Raw genomic sequence first — 24,927 nt, forward strand, 5'->3', positions numbered from 1 at the left:
ATTTGGGTAGCACCCGGTAATAGACGCTACAGCCTACAGCCTAGAATTAGTTATTTGCATCATGCGAGCTCTGTTCGTCACATAATAATTTCAGAGATTGTTTACCTAGCTGCCTACTGTTTGACTGCCGTTCTATATACTTTGTGCCGCAAACTACGCCGCTGTCCGGCCGTGTTGTCACGTTTTCCGTTTGCGTTTGTTGCCCACTCCCGCAGCCGCAGCACCAGTTTCCAGCTCCCCAGCTCGGTCGGTCGCGCCTTGGGCTTTTTTGGTTTTCAAGCCACACTCAAAAAGAGCCCCGCAGCACACGCCAAACTTACCTACCGACCAGGATTCCTCATTCACTGCACACCATCACCAACTTACCTTACCCTCTTTTCCGTTTCCATCTCCTGCAAACGCTCGCCCTGACTCTCATTCTTCGCTCCCCTCGACAACTTTGTCTGATTGTCTTGCCATCATGTCGAGCTTCTTTCGCCGCATGTACGATTGGCTTCTGCGCCTGTTCTGGTCAGTCCACTGCCTTCCGTCTGCCTGATATCCTCCGCCGTCACCCCCGCTCCCTCAAGCTCTAGAAAGGGCGTTCTGGCTGCCTGTTTCGCCTTGCGAGCATGCGAGTCAGCTGAACATAAGCATCCCGACAGTGTGCTGACTCCATGTGTTTGCAACTATAGGGCGACAGAGATGGACATCACCATGATCGGTTTGCAGAATGCCGGCAAGACGTCGTTGTTGAGAGTTCTAGCGGTGAGTGCTCATTGTTTCGGGAGATGCCCGTGCGACGTGTAGGCGCTTGGCCTACTGGATTCCATCCTTCCCCACTAATGCTTGAACAGGGCGGCGAGTTCACGATAGAGTATGTGCCTGCTCATGCTTTTGTTTCAACGGCCGTGGTTGCAATTCGATGGACTTGTCGGTTGCATCCCATGCGCTGATTGCACCATCCTCGCAAGCTCGTGTGTTTGCTGACCCGGCCTCTTCCTCTTCTACAGCTCTATTCCCACTGTGGGATTCAACATGAAGCGCGTCCAGAAGGGTCACGTTACTTTGAAATGGTAAGTAGTCTTCACGTGCTCTGCGTCTTGCAAGCTCCCATGCAACTCTTAGTACAAGAGGCTTGGCGTGAAGGATGGACCAGATGACCTTTTGCATGACGATCAAATGTTCGCTAACGACGTGCTTGGCGTACAGTTGGGATCTTGGTGGGCAGCCTCGCTTTCGTTCGATGTGGGAGCGATACTGTAGAGGAGTGAACGCGATCGTGTAAGAGGTTTGAGGAGTAATTCGGATGTGCATATCGCTGACGCTGACAAGGTTCATCGTGGACTCTGCTGACCGGCAAGCGCTGCCTGTAGCACGTGAGGAGCTCCAGATCTTGTTGGAGAAGCCTGCACTCGAAGGTATTCCCCTATTAGTACTGGGAAACAAGTCCGATCTTGCGGACAAGCTCTCGGTCGACGAATTGATCGAAGCCTTGAATCTGACATCAGTTGCCCATCGTGAGGTGAGCTGTTACGGAATCAGCGCCAAAGAGGAAACCAATCTCGACGCAGTCCTGCAATGGCTGGTCAATCGAACGCGATCTTGAATCGACCTTGGTCACGCCTCAAACCCACGCTTCATCGCAGCCAGACAGTAGGTGGAAGGATGGACGACGATAATGACCTCGACACGACTCCTACGCGGCATTTGAATTAGCAAGCAACAGCATTAATACGACATTTTCTAACGAGTGACGATTTGACGGAAAGAAAGACAGCAGCTCTACACTGCACGGCTAGCAATGGCCATTTCCCGACATAGTACCAGTTGTCTCTGGTATCGCGTTCCTTTTGTTTCAGCGATTCCAGACATTCTTACGGCCCAGTCTACGACAAACACGAGCGTTTCGCGCAACGGGTAATTGATCTATATCCGGCAACGGTGCAATGTAGATTGAGGATTTGAGGGTTTTGGGATTTCTGCAGTTCCATAGTCATAGGCGGTTTTTCATGTATCAATTCCCCGATGTTCAAAGATTGGCTTAGTAACTTGTAAAGACCCATGAAAGGCGTGAGAAGCGGGGGTGGTGACGGAAAATGGTAATGTTATCCTCTCCAAGTTACTATCTCCGATACCAAGCTGTGTGCGCGATTGCAGGTGCTGAGAGAGCGACTTTCAGGTGACAATGAATGTTGAAAGCGGCGCAGGAGCATAGAATGGTTCGCGTGATCAAGCAGAGGAAGAACTTGAAGAAGAGAGTGAGTAGAAGAGGGAAACAGTAAGGAAAGGCATGGTAGAATGTTATTTCGTCGCAGGACCCGTAACGGCAGAGCTGCCACTTCATCTTGCATGAAGCTAAGGAGAACAGGGGTGCTTCTGGCCGACCATTGGCTGTATGTCTGGAGAAGAGCTCTCCACGTAACCAAACTATTCTTCGTCAGGACTCATGATTGACCCTTTTCCACGTTGTAACATGCTGCTTGCTGGCAACTGATGGATGCACGAAACATTTTTAGTCCGAGAGTGTATATGGGCGTGGGAAATTTACTGACAGAACACTCATAGCCTCCAGAATGCGCCGCTCAGCTGCCATCTGTCATAAGACATCTGCTACGGTGAATACACAGCCAATACCATTGCAATAATAGACGACAGTATTGACCGAAATAGTGTGCAATGGTCTTAGGCTATGTGAAATTGTTTCACGGACGTGATCTGTAGCCACTGGCCGGATCAGCAAGCGGCCGAAAAGTCGCTACAAACAGAGCTTGACATCGCATGATAAGCTGGAGCTACTGATGAGATAGATGTAGCGGCTGAAGGAGGACACTCAAAACATCAGAGCGTATGTTGAGCGTAATTATTGTGCGCGTATCGTGTAGCGCGGAATGAGGGGGCTATGAGTCTGTGAGAAAAACAATCCGACGTTATGCTGGAAATCCTCACTCACACACAGCCTTGGTCAGCTTTGCGTATACGTTATAATTATCGAGCTTCTATCGTCTCAAGGATGATGGCTGGGTGATTAGAGGGAAAAAAGCGCGTGCTGGCGAATCCAGGTGGCTTTGCATTTGCCCAGGTGGGACCGTGGGCACCTGTTTCCAAAACATGATGCAGGGCTCAGCCACACTGTGCGTCATCTTTTCCTGCCGAGCGCGCCGAGCACCACCCACCAGGCATACTATTAAGAAGACGCTCCTTGGCTCGCTTCCATACATCATTCACTTTTGCATATCCATTTCTTCGTCCAGTGAAGGAAACCCACTTTACTCGGCTCCATCATGATCTTGCCAAGGGACTACTACGAGTGAGCTTACCCTGTTTCTACCTCCCGCCATCTATATACCTATGACGACTACCCGCGCTGCTATTGCTGCTTCCTTCGTCACTGATCTCAGCTTCAACACTGTGTGCATATTCAGCATTCATTCACATCATCCATCCATTGCACCTTTCTTCCTCATCTCTTACAACGAGCCTCTAACGTTATGGCTAGATGTCGCGATGCCTACACTGGCAGAATATACAGATGCAATAGTGCTTGGTCCGATTGGGTCCGCTGGGTAGTACTGGCAGTCATCGTCATTGCATTCCTCCTCCTCTTCTTCCTATGCTCGTAAGTTTGAATCATTCTCGAATGCCTCATAGTCCCTCTTCTGATTACATCAGGTGCATCACCGCTCGTCGTCGAAGAAGAGCAGGTCGCACTCCCTTTTACGGCACCGGATGGGCCGTTGGTCGCACAGCACCAGGCCATGGCGTGCCCACCTACAACAACAACAACCAATGGGCTCAACCTGCACCACCATACACCCCTTCAAATACAGGCACTCCTGGTCAGGGTGGATACTATGCGCCACCTCCTGGTGCACCACCAGGCGAAAACGCTGGATACTATGGGAACCAGCATAACGGTGTAGAGCTTCAACAACCACAACATGCCCACAACTACAACCGCGGCGGAGAAGACGTATACGCACCACCCCTTGGCCCCCCACCCGGCAAGAAGGACGATGGGATCATCCGTTAAAATCGCCTACGCGCTTTACAAAGACAACATACACTACGTTCACTTCGACGAGACTAAAATGGTGCTATGGGCTTACATTTTCTGACATGCCCATCAAATCGTAAAATAACAATGGTCAGGCAAAAGCGTCTGCAGTAATGGACGGTGGCTAGGGTTTGGGCTTTCGCGGAAATTGGGAGAACGGCGTTATGAAGAGGTGATATCCCCGTGCTGCTAGTAACAATACTTCATACAAAATAGTTAAATGGCCACTCAAGGATTCATTTTCCATTGCACTGTTCGGGAATGAGAATATATGCGTTTGATGTGCTGTACTCTCACGTTCTATAATATATGTTTTGACCGAAACCGGAGCTACGCGAATTGCACTAGTAATAATTGAACGTGGTTTGTTGAGGAGAGAAGCCAATAGAGTTGTGGAGCTGAGGTCATGTGACCAAGTCCATCTAATCAATCTGATTCTCGATTTGATTCGCCACACCGATGATGTAGCGCTGCCTCGGATCCGACTTTGCGCAGGACCGACACCGACAAGTGCGGGCGTCATTTATCAAACTGTCGACTCTAGATTCACCATCCACCATTCACCACCTCGTAATCCAACCCTTCAACATCCACCTACCATCGTCTCTCATCTTCAAAGAGTCGCCAAAGGAACTTTTATCCCCCTACAAGCTACGCGAACACCTTACAATTATCATCATGCTGCAGAGATTTGTAGCTACCGCCCCGGCTCGCGCTGGCAGGATTATCTCAACCGCTGCAAGACCTCAAGTCGCCGCTCCACTCAGAACCGCACAGCCAGCAGTTTCACGACTCCAATCAAGGCGCAACTACCATGAAAAAGATAAGCGTCCCTCGCGTTACGACTGTTCAGTCGTGCTGCGGTCGTCTCACCTCCCAGTGATCGACCGACGCGCTCCTCCCAGGGCAGTGCCCAAGCCTGACATATCACCTTTAAAATAGATTGGAACGCTCAGCTAACACTCGCAGCACTGCTCGACCATTACAACAACCCCCGCAATGTTGGATCAATGTTGAAGACTGATACCGATGTCGGAACGGCACTCGTTGGCGCACCGGCGTGCGGAGACGTGATAAAGCTTCAGATCCGAGTGGACCCCAACGATAACACCATCAGCGATGTCAAGTTCAAGGCCTTTGGATGTGGTTCGGCAATTGCAAGTTCAAGTTACTTGACAGAGTTGGTGCGTGGGATGAAGCTTGAGGATGCGGCCAAGATTCGGGATGCCGAAATTGCGAAGGAATTGTGCTTGCCACCTGTGAAGCGTAAGTTCGCATTACTAGCCCGTGATTCTTCTGCATACTGATGTTCTCGTGTAGTTCACTGCTCTGTGCTCGCGGAGGATGCCATCAAGTCGGCAATCTCGAACTACTATACCAAGAACCCGAAGGCCAAAGCGACCGATCTCGCTGGAACAGGAGGTGTGATGCCGAAAATTGAGATTGAGATGCAAGATACGCCCCAGCAGGCGACTGCATGATGGGCTCACAGCCTTTACTGGTCTTCTCTTCTTTGTTCAATAGTTCTTGATTGGTGTTATTGCATCACATTCATTAGGCGCAGGTGGTGTCGGTGAGCCTCTCTTTCATGTCATGTGCGTCAATGATGCACTCGCTTCATGGCTCGATATCAAAGCAGTATTTCGACGATCTTTTTTGATCAGTAGTTAGCGGGCAAAAGTGTTCTAAGAGAGAAATGAAACTTTATGAATAATACAATCTAAAAAGGCGCGTACAACGGTGATGATTGTCAAGGAGATTGAAATGTCCCAAACAGTGGTCAATACAATGAGTCGTAAGAATGAGAAAAAGAGATTATGGGACGGAGTTTGAGCACCTTTATGGCATCTATTCTTAGTGGCGAATGAACGGGTCTTTGGATATCTGATGGCTTTTTTTTATCAGATGCCTCCTGGCTCCTGCCTGCCTGCCACCCTACTAAAGGTATGCGACGATTACCAGCAAGACAAGTAATAAGTCATACCACATTCGAGGCGACAATGGATGATTGCAACCAAACCCCGGGTACACACACTCGCGCTTATGAGCAAGTCTATACAGCTTTTACGTATGTATGTATATATACCGTCCCTCTGAAGTCCCGATCCGACTACCACCGCCACGAACCTACACATCAAATTCGGATCAGATCAAATCCCATAGTCCGTCAACAAAGATGCAGCAAACATGGATGCAGTGCCATTACATTCCAGCACACAGATGATATCGCAAACACGCAAACAAACGCTAGCATATAACCCAGCTGTGCATATATCTGATGATAATTCTATATCTCATATTGTAATGGGATAAAGCTATGTACGCTCGATGTTATTACATACAGGAAGCACAAGCTTACGACTCTACGCGACAGCCCTAGAAAAATAGATATTTTCAATATGCTGCAGTAATTATATATGGACGTACAGTACTTGCAGCCGCTCAGCAACAGCAACAACGAGCGTTGGTAGCCGTTGCTTGCCGCCACTGCGAGCCGGCTGCTTTGCCGAGTCTGCTCCCCGGACCGCGCCCCCGCCCAAGCTCTAATAGTTACTAACTAGTGGCTGTGGGGTCGTGTGTGGTAGCCTGTAGGTAAGCTTTCCCTCGAGGATCTCCGGTTGTGTGCTTCGAATGGGATGTACCCGCGTGAAGCTGCCGAAGTACACGAGGTGCTGGACAGGGCTTGTTTGTGTTGCTTTTATGGGCTTATAGGGGTGTGGATGCCCGGTTTGTTATGCGCTGATCCTACCCTCTCAGTTGCCTGCGACTTTCTGAGCTGTTTGGGCTTGCTTTGATCGGGATGGTTTCCTTCACACTGTCGGTGCGGGCTACGGCCTTGTACTCGCGGTCGGCCTCAAGGGTGAGTTAGCTGCTTGTATGGTGTGCAGGTCAATTGCTGATGTTCGGTAGCCGTTTGCGTCCACTCGATCGTTCTCCTGCACGGCACGCTTCTATGAGATTAACAAGATATATCCGTCGGCGAAAGAGGCTATCAAGGATATGAAATCAGACTCAACACTCCTCTGTGGTGGCTTCGGATTGTCTGGCGTAGCTAACACGCTCATAAACGAAGTCAAAGCCACTCCCCATATCAAAGGACTTACTGCAGTTTCAAATAATGCCGGTGTCCCGGGCAGTGGGCTGGGACTGCTGCTGGAGTCTAAGCAGATCAAGAAGATGATTGCGAGTTATATTGGCGAGAACAAGGTTCTGGAATCGCAATATTTGGACGGCTCAGTTGAGGTCGAGCTCACTCCACAGGGCACGCTGGCAGAGAGGTGTCGCGCTGGTGGCCACGGCATACCGGCTTTCTACACTCCAGCAGCATTTGGCACGGTGGTGCAGACCGGAGAGCTACCCATCCGCCACAATCCTGACGGCACGGTCGCTGAATACTCGAAGCCTAAGGATGTCAAGGTCTTCAATGGCAAGAGCTATATCATGGAGGAAGCAATCAAAGGTGACTATGCCTTTATCAAATGCCACAAAGCAGACAAGCTGGGCAATCTCCAATTCCGCCTGGCTGCGCAGAACTTCAACGGCGCCATGGCACGCAATGCGACTGTCACCATTGTCGAAGCAGACGAGATTGTTGAGCCCGGCGAGATCGACCCGGTCGCCGTCCACGTCCCTGGTATCTATGTCGACCGTGTTATCCAGTCTCTCGCTCCCAAGGGTATCGAGAAAATCGTCAACGCAAAAGCGCCCGGCGAGGAGAGCACCGCTGGCATCCTCGGCACCGGCGACACAGCTAGCAAGCGCGAGCGTATAGTGCGGCGTGCGGCCAAGGAGTTCAAGAACGGCATGTACGCAAACTTAGGCATTGGCATGCCGATGCTGGCGCCCAGCTTCGTCGATCCGTCTGTCGAGGTCCAGCTACAGTCTGAGAACGGCCTGCTGGGACTCGGTCCGTATCCGCAGAAGGGCGAAGAGGATCCGGATCTGATCAATGCGGGCAAGGAGACGGTAACGCTGAACCCGGGTGCCTCGTGCTTTGGGTCGGACGAGTCGTTTGGCATGATCCGCGCAGGGCGAATTGATTTGACGATCCTGGGTGGCATGCAAGTCAGTGCAAAGGGTGATTTGGCGAATTGGATGTTGCCGGGCAAGGTCAAGGGTTTCGGTGGTGCAATGGACTTGGTATCGAATCCGCAGAATACGAAGGTTGTAGTGACAATGGAGCATACCGATAAGAAGGGCAGGCCAAAGATCTTGAAGCAGTGTGAGTTCCCGCTCACGGGCAAGGCTTGTGTGTCGAGGATTATTACGGATCTGGTAAGTGTTGCTTGAGCTGCGAATATGAAGCCGTATACTGACTGGTGAATAGTGTGTATTTGATGTTGACTTTACGAACGGTCTTACCTTGGTTGAGCTTGCGGACGGTGTTACTGTGGATGAGATTAAGTCGAAGACGGAAGCACCTTTCAAGGTGGCAGACGAGATCAAGCCGATGCTGTGAGGTGAGGAGAGCCTTTGTTACTGCATTACTGAGCGAACTTGTATATATCTCCGTCTCTCAAAGCGCACTCTATAAAGCATCTTCAAGACGCGGCCCTTTCCAAGCGGATAGTGAGTGATTCGTGAATGATAGAAGTATGATTCTCCGTTGAGAGATGCTGTGAATCGCCCAACGCTTGATACATCAATAGCTCTATGAGTGGTATTGTTGAATTATTGTCATCATCTTAGGTGAAGTTTTGCGCACTATCCTATTGTTCTTGTCATCGTCAATAGGTCTCATGTTTTCGTACAGTGATGGATGGTTGCCAAGTTAGTCATCCATGGATCCGCATGGATCCATCCCTCGCAGGCTTCCCCACTGACTATTGCTTCACCAACCTCGTTTCTTCGTTCCTACTACGCCTCCAGATAGATTTCGCATCCGCACTCTGCGTTCCGACCCTTCGCCATGCTAACTGTCCTCACTTTGATTGTAAAATCTGCAGAGTAAGCAGACCGCCACCTCAACTATTCGCGTGCCCACGAACAGCCTCACATCGACATCCCATCGACGCCGCCGAGATCCGCTATCGTCATCCACATTGACAAGAGAATCCTCATGGCCGACCAAATGGCAGGCCAGCAAGGCCCTCCGCACTTGCGGCTGAACCCTCCGCTGTTGAAGGTTGAAGAGATCCAGCGCGCCACTTTCCTGGATGGAGCCACCAAGGCGAAATATAGCGAAGTATTCAAGAAGCTATGGAGCTACCTCGACACGAATCCAGAGTCGACAGAGTACAAGAATGCTGCCATGAGGCTACAGGAGTTCTCGGCGAAGTTGAGACAGATGGCGGGAACATACCGTCAACGCATGTCGCAGCAAGCACAGCAACAAAACCAAGGCGGGCAAGCGACTGCAAACGGGCAGCAGAATCAAGGACAGCAGAATCAGGGTCAAAATAACAATGCGCAACCGCAATCAGTGCAACAAAGCGCACAGTCCGGGCAGAACGGTCAACAGTCACAGCAGCAACAACCACAAAGCGCAGCTCAACAAGGCCAAGCGCGACCCGAGCAATCTGCTCAAGCGCCCAGAGGATACCCACAAAGCGTCATCAACCATATCCAAACATTTCCTTTCGTTCTACCTCTCGGCTTGGATCCACGCAGTCCAGAGGGGATAGAAAAGCTGAAGAATATTAAACAGGCGTACGCGACGCAGCTGACGCGCATGGAAAGTGCCCGGGTGACTATTGGGAAAATCAACGCACAATTAGACCAGCTGAACAAGAGCGGACAGCCCATCCCTGAGAATTTTTTGCGACAGAAAGCCGAGGCAGAGCAGATGCACACCACGTCGCGGAAATACGTGGAGGATTTCAGAACGAAGCAAGCTCAGCTTACACAGGAGCTCAAGGTCCGACAAGCCGCTGCCAAACAGGGACAACAGCCTGCGAATATGCAAGCTTCAACTGCTAGCGCTCAATCTAAGGTAGAAGGCAACACGGCTCCTCCTCCCCAGCAACAACAAGCCATGCAGCCACAGCAGCAGCAACAACAGCAGCAACACCCTCAGCAGAATCAACAGTCTCATCAAGCCCCTCCGCAGAATGTCGGACCAGGCGTACCCAGACCAACACAAAGCCCAGCGACCATGGGGCAACAGCAACAGCAGCAACAGCACTTCCCGCAACAAGGTCAGACGCCGAATATCGGGGCGCCAATGAATGGACAACATCAGCAGAATGGTATGCAGAATGGTATGAATTTCCAGAGACCACAGCCTATGCCTCAACAACAGAACCCCATGAGCGCGGGCCCAGGAGGACAGCAGAATTCTCCTCAGACCCAGGGTCCATCGCACAACAACCCCGTGCCCCTCTCACATCAAGATGCCGTTAGCGCCGCGCGCTCCTATTCCGATCCAAGGCCAAATGGCACTCCGCAGCAAACCTCAACGCCTGGCTTCAGCCCAGGGAACCAACGCGATGTCACGAATAATCCTAAGATGCCAATTCCCAAGCAGCTGAACGTTCCAGCTCCGGTGCCCGTCAACATGGGTCCTTCGCGGCCAACGATGGGTGGTAGTGGAGCTTCTGGTATGATGGGTCAGCCTGTGCTGAACAAACTCCCAGGCTATATGCTGGAAGGCGACAGCGAACGTGTTCTTAGCAAGAAGAAGCTCGACGAGCTAGTGCGGCAGATCACCGGCGGAGGCGACTCAGCTGGCGGCGAGACGTTGACGCCAGAAGTGGAGGAGGTAAGCCGCCACTACAGCCACTCTGGCTACATACATACATTACCACAAGCTAACAGCAGCCATCACAGACAATGCTCCAGCTCGCCGACGACTTCGTCGACAACATCATCTCCACCGCCTGCAAGGTCTCGAAGCTGCGCGAATCCAACCAGCTCGACATACGCGACATCCAACTCGTCCTCGAGCGCAACTACAACATCCGCGTCCCGGGCTTCGCCAGCGACGAGATCAGAACAGTGCGCAAGCTCCACCCGGCGCCCGGTTGGAACGAGAAGATGAAGGCCCTCCAGGCAGCCAAGATCATGGGCGGCAAGACGGACATGTAAAACACCAAAAAAACCATTTTAGATATATCTTTCAGGAGGAGGAGGAGGGGGATGGGTGACGGTTTCGACGTCAGGCGCATTTATCACATGGGGAATATACAAGGGGAATCTGGTCTCCCAAGGGACGGGACCCAATTGTTAGGGGGGGGGGCGCTACTGGGCGCTGGCGTAAGGTATGTTATTATCGATCGATCGGGGCTCATCACTGCGAAGATGTGGATTTTCTGTAATACCATTGAGATTGAGGTAGGTTTGAGGGGGTGGTGGGTTGGGATGGGATGGAATGGGATCATGCTTTGCCTACTTACTTACCTACCTACCTACCTACCTACCTACCTATACCATATTCTGAATAAGGATGCGTTTTACACCTCGTCGATCAGACGGACAATGTTTCCCGTCTTTGGTTCGACGCGAGAGTTGACTGGCTCGCTGGCTGGCTGACGTGCATGCATGCATGCATGGATTTTTCCTTATCCTATTCTATCCCGTTTGTAGGCGTTGGCGTTGGCGTCATACAGCTAGGTGATGATTTTCTTCCATCCATATATATATAGAAAGACGGGATGGATTGCAAAATGGCTCGATCGTTTCTCTGCCACGAATGCTGCTGATGCTGGTGTTGGTGCTGGTGGACTAGATGGTTGCAGCGGCGGCGAAGAGTCCGACCGAGACTGGACTTGAAAAGATCCCCGAAGAGTTCGAAAAGCTGGAGAACCTCGTCTAAGAAGACCTCGTCAAGCCAACCTCCAATCTCTCCGGCCTCGTGAGTTCCTCCCTTTCTCCCCCCTATTCCCCCAAACCCGCCTCGAATGATATCTTATATCTAAAACGCTCCCTCCAACAGCTTCTACAAACTGTCGGAATCCGTGACTTGTTGGGGTATGAAGTGTGAGGGTGTATGGGTGCGTATGAAAGAATCGATATGCATTGAGTTGCTCGTATTATATGGAACGTAGAACTTAATGACTCTCCATTTTGATAATTTTGACTAGAATTACAATAGTTATCATCCAATATAGTACCACGTGCCCTCCTCCCTCGTGAAGAGTCATTGTAATGACGGAAAAGGAAGAGGTTCAGATAGAACGACTACAAACGTAGAATTCGTAAACGAAAACGCCTATAAACCTCCCTACTCCTCAACTCTCAAGCACTCTGTCCAAGCACGGCACAAAATCTTCTGTATCAAGCGTTGTTGGGAGAGCATCACTGTAGATGATCATCATGTCCGTCCAGACAAGTTGATATTCGCATACGGTGTCGGAAACTGTGAAGAGCTGTCCTGGATAGACAGAATGACGATTGTCGAGGATGTCGGTATGTTTGGAGTTTCATCTAGCTACTTCAAACGAGCAAGGTAGAGGTCATGGTAGCGAAGATAATAGCCAGACGTCAAGAGCGGGTCGATGAGGGTGCCAATTAAGTATTCTGTGAGGGCCAGAACTGTATGCAGAATTGAAAGGAGCATGGTCAAAAGATCTTGCTGTTGGTATGCCGCGAGGTATACGTCGACGGGCTTGATCTGTGCGTATTCACCCTGCGGAGGGGAGGCTTCCAGTTTCTTGTCGATCCACCTTGGTCTCATTTGTATCGTTTTGCCGGGCGGATGACTTGACGGATCCAGGTGCAGTAGTGTCGGTATCTTGCGAGGCGTTTCGCTACAGTATGTGACTGCCGCGTCGCCCGATTACTCTCAGTGGAGCTCTGCGCTGTCAAACGAACCTGCTATCCCTGACGCCGCTGCTCTCTCGCAATCTCTAGGTTCTCCCAAGCCGCGCGGTCCGAGGTCTTCCTTGTGAGCATATGCGTCATGACGTGGGCGCAAATACCACGTGCAGTGTCGGTGGAGATGACTCGCTTTCTCAGAAACGATATATCATGATGGTCTTGCTGGTAGAGCTCTGTCAGTCGTACGATACATCTCCCAAAATGCTCCGCTGATTTGAGCGTCGTCGGATTTGGCGCCATCATTGATCCAGTGGTTTTATTTACAAAGAAGAGTAGAACGGCGACGTTCCTCCGATGAAGATGGCTGTTCTGCATGGGTCCGATCTCCTCACCGCGCTCATACTGCTGCACGGCCACCGGTGTGCCTGGCTTCCCAGGTCCCTCCAGGACCTCCTCCAGCTCTCGCAAGATCAGCAGAGAAGATTTGTGGCTGATGATGCGTTCAAACTCTGCCTCGCTGACCTTGCAGACGGCAGCAAGGTGATACCTTGAGCGCCACAATTGTGCCGGGAGAAAAAGTTTGAACGGCTCACATCCGTCGTGTGGGTGATTGAGGTCCACGATTTCCGGCTCTTTGAGTCGGTACAAGTGTTCGTGCTCTAGTATGAGCGCGGATGCAGAGAACGTCCAGTCGGGCAAGTGCCCCGAGGTCGCTTCTGCCACCTCTTTGCTTACTTTGTATTTCTGTAACGGGTCTGGCACATCTGTCATGTATGGCATCTTCGGTATATCCATTGTGTTTCAGCGAGGGAATTGGTAAGATTGGGTACGGTATACCGCACAGATATGAGCGACTAAGGTGTAAGGATAAGTCCGAATGAGGGTAGGATGGAGCGGAAAGTTTTATGGAAGAAATGACTTAAGATCTGAAAGATGTGGGTTTTCTGGTCTGGATTTCAGAAGGGAGGATTTGAGGAGGGTTCCCTGCCTGAAGAAGGGAATGAGTTTTGAGTCAATAAGCGAACAGTGGCTATGAGATGGAACAAGATAGAGAAAACGGACAGTGCCCGACAAGTGTCCAGGTTTGAGATATATACTGCCCTGGATAACTTGTTTAACTCTCCATCTCGATTGTGTTTGTTCTGCCAGTCTGCTCCTGCAGATACACTGCACTGTTCGTTAACATATTACATGTTGGAACCGTTGTTGTACAAAAAGGGATCTCGGTTATATTTATATCTCGGTTCCAGGCTGAGTCAATCCCCTGTCAATATACTATATGGACTTGGATACTGTGACCAGAGCTTCGGTTGTGTAACATATCCCTGCAGTTGCAAGCACACTGGCGTTAGGTGTACCTCCAATACAGTATCTCGGAAAGAAAGTTACCTCTTGGAATCAGAACACGGGAGGCCTCGAAGCAGGGCCTATAAAGATTTAATGCCAGATATTCTGATAATCATTCTCCAAAGAGAGGACGCCCGTAAAGGAGGAATAAGCTCAGGAAAATCTATATAGGCGACGCTTTACTGGTATTTGGTATTCTATACACCTCCCTCCAGACTGTATCGTCTTGTATATTCATTATTCAGGATCATTCACTGGCTGATGAATCGGACCCTGATAGCTAGTGGAAGGGCTCTCAATTCCTGCTTCATTGTAGCCTTCGTGTTGAATAAGATTATATAGCAAGAAGAGTCAAGGCCCTACAGAAGTCGAATCATACACAAGCTCGCATGCTTTTCAGTCGTTAAAAGTAATCTTTTCCATAATTCTGTCTTGATTCCTCCATCTTCAGCCTCTTCCTTGATGCAATCTTTCAGTCCTGTATAATCTTACACTTCATGATGTCGCTAGCCCCCTGGATTCCATTATCGGCAAGAGGGTAAGTATTGGTGAGCATTTCTATTATGATTCATGCCAAGTTTGCTAGAGTGATGGAAAACAATGGATTGAATGCTGTGCTAAGTTAGACAGTGTCTTGATGGCTGCGGTCCAGCTTTTGGAGGGGAGATGGCACTCCAGTGACTTCGCTTTTCATGTTATGTTTCCTATTTTGCATTCTTCTTGCCCCTATAGCGCCAATATATCCTTCTACCGGAAGTGCGAATGCCATAACTGCTATACGTCTTTCGATTTATCGGAGGTTCTCCATATGAACTGTTACGCCGATGATATTATTAGAGTCTCTTTGTGTCACGCCACACATTTCAGATTGGTGGATAGCAGCTGAACTGAAGAGCTTAGTACGTATAGATGGCTCATGTGATCTTAGCTATTGACTTGAACATCTAGAATCTCGATCGTCGAAGGATCATTGCGGTAGCCTATGTATGATACACATGTACCCCTTGGTTGGATCCTTCGCACCTGGGGATCTTTATCGAACTTATTTCGACTCCTTCGAGGAGACTAAACAAATATATATCGTGGAGTTGTAGGTGAAGATCGAGGACGGCTTCGTCGCGTGGTAGTTGAAATAGGTTCGTATGCGATTTTTGATCATGTTCATACGATAGGGGACATCGGAAGTGCTTCAATATCTGACCCTCCACGAGGGGTTGTTGTTAGAAAGATCGTCATCCCAGGAATCAGAGCAGGTATCTGGCCGAGCTGAGATAGTAAAGGTGTGTAATTGAGATGTGAGAGAAGCGATTTGAACGAGTGTGGATTTCAAGTACCGAGTTGGTGATTGTTCACAAGCGAGTAGGTAGGCTTTGTAGCTTCACAAAGAGACGTTGTTCAACATTGGCCAAGAAGAAATAGGAGAATGAAATTGAACAATTCTCAATGAAACGCACCAGTATAGTAAAGAAACTGTATACATGAACGGACTCTAGCCTCGACCTCAAACGCCATCATCACACAATTCGCGGGATCTTGCATCTACAGCGGCAGTTCCCGGTACGTATACAAAGCGGTAGTGACAGCATGATACCCCCTCCGTCCCACCCTCACCGCCAACTCACTCCTCCAATCTTCCCCCTTCATAACCTTCTCCAACGCCGCCTGAAACGTGTACACAGGCTTCCACCCAAGCTCCACCTGCGCCCTCGACGAATCATAGATCCGATCAAACGCATCCAAAAACTCCCACCCCAAGGCCCTAAAAGCCAGCTCCGTGCCCGGCAGCACGTCCTCTAGCACGCCTCTTGCGTCACTGTTCAGTCTCTGCAGCGTCTTCGCGTCGCCCGCGAACGGACTCGGCGCGCTGATGACATACTTTGCAAACCCGATCTGCGAGGCCTTCTCCATTGCGCAAATGCATGACTGCACGACGTCGTGGATGTCGACGCGGCGGTAGCACAGCTCGAGGACTTTGATATTGTCGTTGGACATGTACTTGCGTAGGCCTGTCTCGTCGTCGGGCTGTTGGAAAAAGCGACTGACGCGTAGGACAATGATAGGCATGCCTGTCTTTGTGTGGAAGAACTGGCATACATCTTCGGCGGCTGTCTTGCTGAGGCCGTAGATATTCTTGGGGACGGAGATCAGAGATTCTGTAAGTGGTGGTGGTGTTAGCTTTTGTGCTTGGTGAGGGGATAGGGGCTTCTTTACCGTCAACCCACACGGCCGGTTGGCCTTTGGAGGGGCTTAGTACTGAGCCAAATGCAGATGTTGTGCTAACATATACGAAGGATATGCGTTCTCTGCACTTGCTGACCTCGTCAACGAGGATATTCGTGCCGGTGATGTTTGTGGTGATGAATTCCTCGTTGGTGTGGGAGATGATATGAGGTTTGTGTAGGCCACCAGCGTGTATGACATATCTGATGCCGCGGTTGGTTGAGAGAATGTGAGAGATGAAGGTACGATCAGCGAAAGAACCGACAAAGCTTGTCGTTGAAGAAGGGAGGATGTCGATGCCCAAAGGCCGGTAACCTAAGCTTGGGAGGAAGAGCATCAGGGCATGACCGAGATGGCCAGCTGAGCCGGTGATGAGTACATCGTATGTTAAAGTTGGTGCTCTCATTTTGGTTTACAGAGACTTGACCCGGTAAATGAATAGATATAAATCCTATTGCAACTTTATGAGGAGGACCTGAAAGTACCGGTCTCTTGTCGAAAGTAGTAGACACAAAGACTAAAGGTGAATGGAGAGGTACAAATTTATAGAATCCAAGGATATAATTCAAAGGGAAGAGTGACCGTGACGCGAGGAAATGCAGGTTCATTCAAAGAGACCACAAGCACCACATAAACATCTCCTCTCCTTATGGTGGATCAAGTAAGACACAGCCTCTATCCTCTGACTGGCACATCGCCCCTCCGAAATGAAGCTACATTATTACCCATGCTTACCAGCGTATTCTTGGACACTCGAGGGCCTTGTGAGTCTATTCCTTCGCCAAGGTACCTAAAAGTTCGTCGTTATGAAGCTGTCCAATTCCTGCAAATACGTGATCCTATTCCCATTTCTGGCAAGTCTCGTCTCATCCGCTCAAGTCCATGTGATTTCCAGCCGCCTTTGATGGTGGTATTTTCAGAACCAGGCTATCCCGGTAGCCTTAGTGGTCAGGGGCTGCAATTTCCAGTATCGTGGTTGGGGATGCTGAGCATCAAAGATCGTAGCGCTAGCGGATAAACGTTACGAAGTCTCGCTAGAAGTCTGTGCTTCATGTTGATGATAGCGACCATCGACCAGAATGGAACTTGGACAAACTCTACTCCACTGGCTAACAGCTTGTGCCCGGGGCGGATTCCTAGCCTTGGCATCGTCGCCAAGTCGCCGGCCTAAACCCACGTAAACGTCGTAAGCGCTGGCATCGTACAATCTAGACCTTATACATGGGTAGACCTTAGTGCTGATGATTAGATGCAGCATCTTCTGCGATTAGTAGCTGATTCGCTTCGCATGACCAGTAATCGGCGCAATGTTTCGCCTACTGAGGTAGTATCAACAAACGCACGGGCCTCAATCCTTAGGAAAGCGATGTGCGTTGTGGCTGAGTTTAGTCGTGCAATGACAGGGCTTGTAGGCATTTCCCCATTTGGGGGCCATGAGGCACACGAATAGGTCGGGCATAACAATGTCAAACGAGTGAGGACCTTCGTCCTTTGACCGGATCAGAACTTTGGACTTGCGCTTCTGTGATCAGTTACTCCTACCTCGTCTTTCCAGTTGCACCAGTTTTGATCAGTACACATTGAATGAGCAAACATGGCAGCATTCTCTACCTTGTCCTCTTTGTATCGATTTCTCCTCTCAACATTCCAACCCTCACTGCCGCCCCCTGAAGCTTCGAAGATGGGAACTGTCAACGTTCAGAACTTCGACTACCATCAGTTTCGCCATTATGTCCTGGACGAGATCCCAGAGCAGTTTGCAACAGAAGATCTCATGCTTGCCGCAGGCAGGATCATACACGGAGATGCCACCCTCTGGCGTCTCTTCGGACTCGACGCCCATCAACTGGCGCAAGAAGGCGTCAAGATCCGATGTCGTACGCTTGTTGAGTGTATGATGGACGGTATGGCCCGCACCGTAGCACAGGACATCAACAAGATTGTTCAAGAATCGGCATCAGCCTCGACAACAGCCACGCTTGCGGTATATGATCTATTCTGCGGAAGTGGCAACTTCTCGTTTCACCTCTCAGAGCAGATCAATTGCACCTTGCTCGCGTCCGAAATGGATCCCAACGTATATTCAAATCTGAATGACAATTTCAAACAGTTGGGAGTGTTTGACCAAACACAAGACCGGACTTTGCAGATAGAGAATTGCAGCTATGCAGATTTGCTGAAAACACGAAAAGCAGCCTCAGGTCCTGAGGTCTACATAGTTGACCCACCCTTTGGCAGTGCATTCAGTGATGCAGGGATGGATTTTACGAAGACAGACCCCTCACTGCCTCAGATCCTTGAAGATATTAGGCCCTCAAATCGGGGGGTTCCTGTTTTTGTTGTGCTGAAAGGGACGGATAATGTTGTACAGCCGGCGTTCGATGACATATGGATAGGGGGTGAATTGTTAGCAAAGATCTCTGTTAAGCCAGAGCTGCCATTCGGAAAGAACGCTGTGTTCTACGTGTATCGGTATGGATCTCTATAGCTTCTCTAATAGATCCTGTCGTATAACAACATTCACTTCACCTTCACACTTTTTGGAACAATGCTTGCCAAGCGTCAGTTCTTGCTGTAACCGAACACTGATTACACCGCCCAATGAGTTGTATCATGAAAATAAGGCCCTTCTCTCCCTTGTCACCAATGCACTTTGCAAAGCCACGACTCACATGCAACTTGACAAACCGTCAGCAATTTAGTCAGTAATTAGTGGTGTCATCTCTCGACTGCATGTGAATTTCTGACCCCCGACTGAAGGTCGATTACAACGCACATGAGTATCAAGTAGAGTTGACACGCTGACCTGCATGACTGGCTCTCAGTATTTCTTGGCTCTCTCAAGCAATATGCCCAGCTGAGATTTGCTTTTCACACTAATAGCAAGCGCCAAACCCTCTGGGGTTTCGGCCCCAACGGTCCGAGCCCGGCCCCCCCCGGCAGGCTGGGCCTTATGACAAGCACGGGCCTCCACGAGAATGGTCTGAGCTGGCTAGGGAGGCGGAGGCGGAAGGCGGAAGTCCGCGTTTTCTTTTTCCTCTTTGGCGGAAGCACTGCAGTCCCATGTTTAGAGTCACCCCTGCAGAGCCCACAAGCTACGCCAAGTGCCTGTTCGTCTGATGTGGCGTCTCAGCGTTACACAGTACCTGTGTACTCGTTTATTCCCACGTTCGGCGAGTAGGCAGGCGACATGTCTGGACGTTTGTTCGTGAGAATTCGTTGTCAACACTGACTTGGCATTCACGAGACTGTCTGGTGGTTTCTCTTCACGACATGAGACTTTCCTGTGGACGATCTTGATCTGAGATATTCACGCCTTTGATCTTCCCACTTCGTGCCTGAGATGGCATCGCGAGAGAATATGCTGGAGCAGTCTCCCGAGAGACAATGCTCGAAACCGCCGGTCAAGTCGAAGGACAAGACGTCCATTATGGAAGCTCTACGCATTACAGTGATTATGTTGACGTTATCGTCGATTTTGTTCCTTGCAGCGTTGGATATGGTAACAAATCAGCAAGACTCTGCATGCAAGTACACTAACACCGGCGGCAGACTATCATTGCGACAATTGCACCAACAGTCTCGGAGCAATTCGCTTCTCCAACTGGCTATGTGTGGGCCGGTTCATCATACCTGCTGGCTTCTGCCATATCGACCCCTTCGCTTGCTAGATGCAGCGATGTTTGGGGACGCAAACCATTGATACTCGTGGCAGACTCGCTGTTTCTGCTTGGTAGCTTGCTAGCTGCGACGTCTACCTCGATGGCGATGTTTCTGGTTGGCAGAGCGATACAAGGAACCGGTGGGGGAGGCATCATTGTCCTGGTTCAGATCATCATCAGCGATCTCTTCAGTGAAAGGTGAGTTCAATAAAGAGTCGAGTGGCTGGTCTTCTAACATGTCGAAGGGATCGAGCTGCATATTTATCTGTGATCGAGGTTGTTTTCGCTGTTGCTTTGGCTGTCGGTCCTACACTAGGGTGTGTATCATCTCTGTGCATTGTTCTATGCAATTGGCAATTCTAACACCCAGCAGTGGTGTCATCACAGAACGAGCATCTTGGAGATGGGTTTTCTACATGAATCTACCAGCTGGAGGCGTTGCCCTGATCCTAGCATTCTTCTTCCTAGACATCCAGACGCCAGCATTCAAATTTCTTGAAGGTGTCGCCATCATCGACTGGACTGGAAGTCTTCTCATCACTGTGGGCACCGGACTGTTCCTTGTCGGCCTCGAGTTTGGCGCAGCTGCATATCCCTGGGACTCACCGCTTGTTATCTGTTTGATCGTGTTCGGAGTTGCGATTGCAGTCGTCTTCGTGGTGTGGGAGCTATACTACTCTACCAACCCTCTCATGCCCATGAAAGTATTCACGCATCGTAGCAGCTGTGCAACACTTATTGTGTGCTTCATGCACGGTCTTGTCTCGATGGCTGGGTCGTACTTCCTCCCACTATATTTCCAATCAGCGCTAGGCGCCTCTCCACTATCATCTGGAGTATACTTCTTACCCACGACGCTCGCTACCTCCATCGCATCGATCCTTGGTGGACTCTACATCCGAGCCACCGGTAACTATTTCTTTCCGATATTTGTTGGCCTGGTATTTATGACCGCTGGAAACGGCATGTTTGTGGACTTATCAGCGACATCTACACTTGCAAAGATAATCTTGTACCAAATTATTGCAGCTGCGGGTATCGGACTGAACTACCAGGCGCCCCTGGTTGGCCTCCAAGCGATGGTGTCTCCAGATAATGTTGCGAGCGCAACGGCAACGCTGAATTTTCTGCGCAATCTAGCGACTGCTATCTCGGTTATTGCTGGTGGTACAATATTCCAGAGCCAAATGAGCAATAAGCGCGACCGCCTGCATTCTTTGCTAGGGAACGAAATGGCGGCACGGTTTTCGGGAGAGAAGGCAGTGTCAAGTATACCTGCCATAGCAAGATTATCCTCTACGGAGCAGATTATCGTACAAGAAGCGTACGCCGATAGCTTGTCTGTTATGTGGATATTCTATACAGCTTTGTCGGCGGTGGGGTTAGTAGCTGCGGTGTGCATAACTCAATTGAAGCTCAAGAAGGAGCATGAGCAGATCTCCACAGGCATTGACGCTGAGATGAGGCGAATAGATGCAATAAGAGTAGAACGAGAGGACGGGAAATCCTGATCAGAACACAGTATAATTCATTCAAAAGTCAAGTCTTCATCTCTCCAGTACACCAAACTCTAGTCATTTACTCGTAAATCGTCCCCAGTACAGAAGTGAAACAGGCGTCAAACCTCACATAATGAATGAGTATTGCGTCTCTACACGAGATGCTTCATTCCTTAGGATACGGCTTGTGATCCACAATCTCAATGTTGTTCCTAGCCAACACGTTAGCACGACACCAAACACTCCCATTCCAAAACCACAAACTCACCCAACAGGATCAAACACAAAAGCCCCATAATAGTCCTCGTGATACATCGGCCTCAGCCCAGGCGGACCGTTATCCTTCCCCCCAGCCCCAATCGCCGCCTCATACCAAACTCGAACCTGCTCCCTCGCTACCACCACCATCAGCAACCACACTTTGTATCAAACCACAACTCCTCTCTCTCCAGTATCACGAAATTTTTTTTAAAAAAAAACTAAACTCACTTTCTGCCGTAAAGGCCAAGTGCAACCCACGCGTCTCCTGACTCGCATCCTTCGCCACACTGACCCAGAAATCCGACGGTCCGTCGGCGCCTATGCCGAACCCGACGGCGACGCCAAAGTCCATCTGCTTAGTGTAGCCTAGCGGCGTGAGTATGGCGAGGTACAATGCCACGGTCTGCTCGTACAGCTCGCTGGGCACTTTGATGCCGATGTGGTTCAGCTTGCCGGTGCCGTAGGGGTTGGGAGGGGTCATGGTGGAGCCGAGGATGTTTGATGGGATTGTCTACGCGAGCGTATGTGCGTGTGTTTGCGTAATGAAGCTGGATCGTGTCTGGAGTGGATAGAGAGGGTGGCTGAAGTGAAGACGTGCGAAACAAACGAACGAACGCGTCGTTGCGTCCACACAGTCCGGCATTTTCCTCTCCCGAACACGATTAGGCAACCAAGTCCAACACATCCATACCAAGCCACATACCTCACTCAGCTCGAGTTACCAAAAACGCAGAATAGCCGTCGACAAGCTTTCCCAGTGTAACCCTTCGCTCCCGCCAAGCATATCCAAGACAACAAAACACCCTTACCTCCCCAGTCAGCCCCCTCCCCCCCCTTTAGTTCCAGTGCATTCGGCGCTTATTTGCACATTTCATTGCTCCACCGTTCGCTTAACTAAAACACGCTCCAGCCTTCTTTCTGCGGGAGATCCACAGGGTCCTTCTCCGCCCCGGTCGGCCCCCAAACACATCCATGGGTCCTCCCCGGCTCCCACCTACATCCCATCTGCTATGCCAAGACGTCAGCCTAACTCCCATTCTGGGCGCCAAGTTAGGACGATAAACACTACACCTAATTACGACCCGTAGACCACTTAATTTACATACTTTGCTATCAGCCCTCTCGAAGGATTCTGGACTAACCTTGCCTCGAATGGGACAACAAGCTAGGTCTAAGCAGACACCGGGCACCGTGCGTCTCGAGAATGGATCCCCGACCATCCTGATTCAATCATCATGCTACCTAACGAACGCGTCTAGCGAGCTGTTCGTAGTTTGATCCAATCACGTCGTTGAGATTGGTAAACTGTAACTCGTGCTATCATACATCGACGACACTAGCGTTGTTGAGAAACCTTGAGGTCGGTATAGAGTACAGGATCTCTGGAGCTTTGACTATGTGGCAGTCTGTGCGGTGAATTTTGTCTCTACTGTGCCAATGAATGGGATGGAACTGTTGTTCGGCTACGATCCTACGTCTTCCTTCCAGACGTCGACGGAGTCAGCTGCGGCGAGACTTTTCCTGATATGTGAATTTGGAAAAAAAAGGTGAATGGGTAGCTTGGAGGGTTGTTGAATGATTGATTGTCAAGGGGCTTCTTCGCTGGCTCGCTTGAGTGTTATTGGATCTAGGTAGCGTTGCGTTTGGTGGGCTCGTCAAGAAGGCCCCCAAAAAATTGTGATGCTCCTGGTAGTCATGTTGTTATGCGAGCGGACAGGCATAGTGGGTATGATGGAGAGAAATAGTCTTGTTGTGGTGAAACGCTATGGTAGGATATAGACGAAAATACAAGCTCCAGGAAACATATATTAGTCGTCCAGACAATCCCCTTTTCCAAAGAACTACTCACTTCAGCAATCTATCCATCTGTTTATTCACTCCCCAACCAAAACACACCCCCTCACCCTCACCACTCCTCTCAGGGGCCACCTCCTCACAACAATCCCCTCAACCCCATCCCAAACCACCACAATGCTCAGCCCAACCCTCCTCCTCCTCCCCCTCTCCACCCTCCTCCCCCTCGCCCTCAGCACCCCCGACTTCTCCAAATGGGCGCCCCCAGGCCCAACCGACGTGCGCGGGCCCTGCCCAGCCCTCAACTCGCTCGCCAACCACGGCTTCATCAACCACACAGGCCGCAACCTGACCGTCGCCGACGTCGCAGCCGCCAACGAGGCCGTCTTCAACCTCTCCCCCGAGCTCGCCTCGACGGTCGCGCGCATCGGCTTCGAAGTCAAGCCCGAGCCGCGCAACGGCTTCTTCGACCTGCCCGACCTGAACCGGCACAACGCCTTTGAGCACGACGCCTCGCTGTCCCGCGACGACTACGACGACGAGGGCGTCGGCGCGGCCAACGTGGCAAGGTTCAGTCAGCGGCAGTTTGACGAGTGGTTCGCGCACTTTGACGGGCTGGACTATATCGAGAATAAGGTTGCGGCCAAGGCGCGGTATCATATGGTGCAGCGCAGTCGGGCGCGCAATCCGGCGTTTACGTATGAGGTGCTGCATCAGACGATTAGCTATAGTGAGACGGTCAAGTTTATGCGTGCTATGGTTGATGGGACGGGGAAGACGAAGACGGAGTTTGTGCGGATTTTGTTTGGTGAGTGGGGTGGTTTCGTACTTCTTTCCCTCTCCCATTCCCTCCCTTGATGCGTTTTGTGTGTGTGTGTGTGTGTGTGTGTGTGTGTGTGTGTGTGTGTGGCAGAATGAAGTGCTGACGCTGGGATTGCAGAGCAGGAGAGATTGCCATATAATGAGGGCTGGAGGCCTCCGGTCGACATGCTGAACGGGTTCCTGCTCGGTGCTGGGGCGCTGGAACTCTCGCTCTCGACTCCTGAGAAGGCGCTGTATCTGGACGAGGTGCCGCCCGAGGGCCAGGAGCACCAGACGACGTTTGACGTGCCTGTTTGCTACGGCACGGATAACCCAGACTCGACTACGACTAGGAGGCATGTCCGGGATTTCAATCAGCTTTCTTAGTGGCCCAAGGCCGCGAGGTGTGAAATTGTTCGTCAAACGGGGTGTTTCTCGGTCCGGTGGTGTGGGTAGAATGATGTTGTCTTGCAGCTTTTCTGCTTATTTCGGTTCGATATAAATATATTTGATGAATTTACTCGAGATCTGGGTGCCCGCGTGTGCTTTTGAAGCCTGGACGCTACTTGACTTGTTTGTCTTCATTTTCGATGTCTATCTACAGTCAGTG

At 50.5% G+C, this 24,927-nt stretch overlaps 12 protein-coding genes across 12 annotated transcripts; 8 read left to right on the forward strand and 4 right to left on the reverse strand.

Annotated features, from left to right (window-relative positions):
- Nucleotides 1–460: 460 nt before the first annotated feature.
- On the forward strand, nt 461–1,588 carry EJ05DRAFT_436206 (ADP-ribosylation factor family protein; the record flags this gene model as incomplete). The annotated part of the gene is made up of 6 exons (XM_033741734.1): nt 461–510; nt 675–747; nt 837–856; nt 993–1,055; nt 1,192–1,263; nt 1,315–1,588. 6 exons carry the CDS (start codon nt 461–463, stop codon nt 1,586–1,588), a joined length of 552 nt encoding a protein of 183 aa, XP_033602607.1.
- Nucleotides 1,589–3,461: 1,873 nt separating this feature from the next.
- Nucleotides 3,462–4,208, forward strand: EJ05DRAFT_474061 (uncharacterized protein). The gene is made up of 2 exons (XM_033743525.1): nt 3,462–3,598; nt 3,652–4,208. Exons 1-2 carry the CDS (start codon nt 3,471–3,473, stop codon nt 4,010–4,012), a joined length of 489 nt encoding a protein of 162 aa, XP_033602608.1. The 5' UTR covers nt 3,462–3,470; the 3' UTR covers nt 4,013–4,208.
- Nucleotides 4,209–5,007: 799 nt separating this feature from the next.
- On the forward strand, nt 5,008–5,517 carry EJ05DRAFT_436031 (iron sulfur cluster assembly protein 1; the record flags this gene model as incomplete). The annotated part of the gene is made up of 2 exons (XM_033741721.1): nt 5,008–5,302; nt 5,357–5,517. Coding segments are annotated over 2 exons (456 nt in total), but the record flags the coding sequence as incomplete, so codon positions are not given.
- A 1,111-nt stretch (nt 5,518–6,628) lies between these two features.
- On the forward strand, nt 6,629–8,606 carry EJ05DRAFT_462234 (beta ketoadipate:succinyl-CoA transferase, TR1). The gene is made up of 3 exons (XM_033742675.1): nt 6,629–6,896; nt 6,947–8,311; nt 8,364–8,606. The coding sequence occupies exons 1-3, from the start codon at nt 6,837–6,839 to the stop codon at nt 8,493–8,495; spliced, it is 1,557 nt and encodes a 518-aa protein (XP_033602610.1). The 5' UTR covers nt 6,629–6,836; the 3' UTR covers nt 8,496–8,606.
- Nucleotides 8,607–8,870: 264 nt separating this feature from the next.
- On the forward strand, nt 8,871–11,104 carry EJ05DRAFT_274077 (uncharacterized protein). The gene is made up of 2 exons (XM_033740380.1): nt 8,871–10,736; nt 10,805–11,104. Exons 1-2 carry the CDS (start codon nt 9,096–9,098, stop codon nt 11,060–11,062), a joined length of 1,899 nt encoding a protein of 632 aa, XP_033602611.1. The 5' UTR covers nt 8,871–9,095; the 3' UTR covers nt 11,063–11,104.
- Nucleotides 11,105–12,027: 923 nt separating this feature from the next.
- On the reverse strand, nt 12,028–13,030 carry EJ05DRAFT_474065 (uncharacterized protein; the record flags this gene model as incomplete). The annotated part of the gene is made up of 1 exon (XM_033743526.1): nt 12,028–13,030. A coding segment is annotated over exon 1 (241 nt), but the record flags the coding sequence as incomplete, so codon positions are not given.
- Nucleotides 12,791–13,528, reverse strand: EJ05DRAFT_483937 (uncharacterized protein; the record flags this gene model as incomplete). The annotated part of the gene is made up of 1 exon (XM_033745297.1): nt 12,791–13,528. One exon carries the CDS (start codon nt 13,526–13,528, stop codon nt 12,791–12,793), a length of 738 nt encoding a protein of 245 aa, XP_033602613.1.
- A 2,091-nt stretch (nt 13,529–15,619) lies between these two features.
- EJ05DRAFT_498129 (NAD(P)-binding protein) lies at nt 15,620–16,706 on the reverse strand (the record flags this gene model as incomplete). The annotated part of the gene is made up of 2 exons (XM_033746638.1): nt 15,620–16,233; nt 16,292–16,706. 2 exons carry the CDS (start codon nt 16,704–16,706, stop codon nt 15,620–15,622), a joined length of 1,029 nt encoding a protein of 342 aa, XP_033602614.1.
- Nucleotides 16,707–17,795: 1,089 nt separating this feature from the next.
- EJ05DRAFT_474066 (uncharacterized protein) lies at nt 17,796–18,825 on the forward strand. Its single transcript, XM_033743527.1, has one exon. It carries the CDS (start codon nt 17,895–17,897, stop codon nt 18,786–18,788), a length of 894 nt encoding a protein of 297 aa, XP_033602615.1. The 5' UTR covers nt 17,796–17,894; the 3' UTR covers nt 18,789–18,825.
- A 905-nt stretch (nt 18,826–19,730) lies between these two features.
- On the forward strand, nt 19,731–21,473 carry EJ05DRAFT_436316 (MFS general substrate transporter; the record flags this gene model as incomplete). The annotated part of the gene is made up of 4 exons (XM_033741743.1): nt 19,731–19,802; nt 19,853–20,160; nt 20,208–20,279; nt 20,336–21,473. 4 exons carry the CDS (start codon nt 19,731–19,733, stop codon nt 21,471–21,473), a joined length of 1,590 nt encoding a protein of 529 aa, XP_033602616.1.
- A 70-nt stretch (nt 21,474–21,543) lies between these two features.
- Nucleotides 21,544–22,532, reverse strand: EJ05DRAFT_474068 (glyoxalase/bleomycin resistance protein/dioxygenase). The gene is made up of 3 exons (XM_033743528.1): nt 21,951–22,532; nt 21,730–21,856; nt 21,544–21,673 (listed from the first exon to the last, which is right to left on the reverse strand). The coding sequence occupies exons 1-3, from the start codon at nt 22,201–22,203 to the stop codon at nt 21,628–21,630; spliced, it is 426 nt and encodes a 141-aa protein (XP_033602617.1). The 5' UTR covers nt 22,204–22,532; the 3' UTR covers nt 21,544–21,627.
- Nucleotides 22,533–23,588: 1,056 nt separating this feature from the next.
- On the forward strand, nt 23,589–24,850 carry EJ05DRAFT_462238 (Cloroperoxidase). The gene is made up of 2 exons (XM_033742676.1): nt 23,589–24,324; nt 24,457–24,850. Exons 1-2 carry the CDS (start codon nt 23,694–23,696, stop codon nt 24,702–24,704), a joined length of 879 nt encoding a protein of 292 aa, XP_033602618.1. The 5' UTR covers nt 23,589–23,693; the 3' UTR covers nt 24,705–24,850.
- The last annotated feature ends 77 nt before the right edge of the window (nt 24,851–24,927 follow it).

This window comes from Pseudovirgaria hyperparasitica, assembly GCF_010093815.1.
Source record: "Pseudovirgaria hyperparasitica strain CBS 121739 unplaced genomic scaffold EJ05scaffold_4, whole genome shotgun sequence".
Classification (NCBI taxonomy): domain Eukaryota; kingdom Fungi; phylum Ascomycota; class Dothideomycetes; order Acrospermales; family Acrospermaceae; genus Pseudovirgaria; species Pseudovirgaria hyperparasitica.

What these genes read in the sequence shown, in the direction of transcription:
- EJ05DRAFT_474061 (XM_033743525.1), top strand. Translation starts at nt 3,471, where the DNA reads ATGGCTAGATGTCGCGATGCCTACACTGGCAGAATATACAGATGCAAT. An exon ending in CTCCTCTTCTTCCTATGCTC is followed by an intron (nt 3,599 to 3,651) that starts GTAAGTTTGAAT and finishes TGATTACATCAG; the next exon opens with GTGCATCACCGCTCGTCGTC.
- EJ05DRAFT_462234 (XM_033742675.1), top strand. Translation starts at nt 6,837, where the DNA reads ATGGTTTCCTTCACACTGTCGGTGCGGGCTACGGCCTTGTACTCGCGG. An exon ending in ACTCGCGGTCGGCCTCAAGG is followed by an intron (nt 6,897 to 6,946) that starts GTGAGTTAGCTG and finishes GATGTTCGGTAG; the next exon opens with CCGTTTGCGTCCACTCGATC. An exon ending in CGAGGATTATTACGGATCTG is followed by an intron (nt 8,312 to 8,363) that starts GTAAGTGTTGCT and finishes ACTGGTGAATAG; the next exon opens with TGTGTATTTGATGTTGACTT.
- EJ05DRAFT_274077 (XM_033740380.1), top strand. Translation starts at nt 9,096, where the DNA reads ATGGCCGACCAAATGGCAGGCCAGCAAGGCCCTCCGCACTTGCGGCTG. An exon ending in TGACGCCAGAAGTGGAGGAG is followed by an intron (nt 10,737 to 10,804) that starts GTAAGCCGCCAC and finishes CAGCCATCACAG; the next exon opens with ACAATGCTCCAGCTCGCCGA.
- EJ05DRAFT_474066 (XM_033743527.1), top strand. Translation starts at nt 17,895, where the DNA reads ATGGCAGCATTCTCTACCTTGTCCTCTTTGTATCGATTTCTCCTCTCA.
- EJ05DRAFT_474068 (XM_033743528.1), bottom strand. Translation starts at nt 22,203, where the DNA reads ATGACCCCTCCCAACCCCTACGGCACCGGCAAGCTGAACCACATCGGC. An exon ending in CTTGGCCTTTACGGCAGAAA is followed by an intron (nt 21,857 to 21,950) that starts GTGAGTTTAGTT and finishes TGGTGGTGGTAG; the next exon opens with CGAGGGAGCAGGTTCGAGTT. An exon ending in TTTGTGTTTGATCCTGTTGG is followed by an intron (nt 21,674 to 21,729) that starts GTGAGTTTGTGG and finishes CGTGTTGGCTAG; the next exon opens with GAACAACATTGAGATTGTGG.
- EJ05DRAFT_462238 (XM_033742676.1), top strand. Translation starts at nt 23,694, where the DNA reads ATGCTCAGCCCAACCCTCCTCCTCCTCCCCCTCTCCACCCTCCTCCCC. An exon ending in GTTTGTGCGGATTTTGTTTG is followed by an intron (nt 24,325 to 24,456) that starts GTGAGTGGGGTG and finishes CTGGGATTGCAG; the next exon opens with AGCAGGAGAGATTGCCATAT.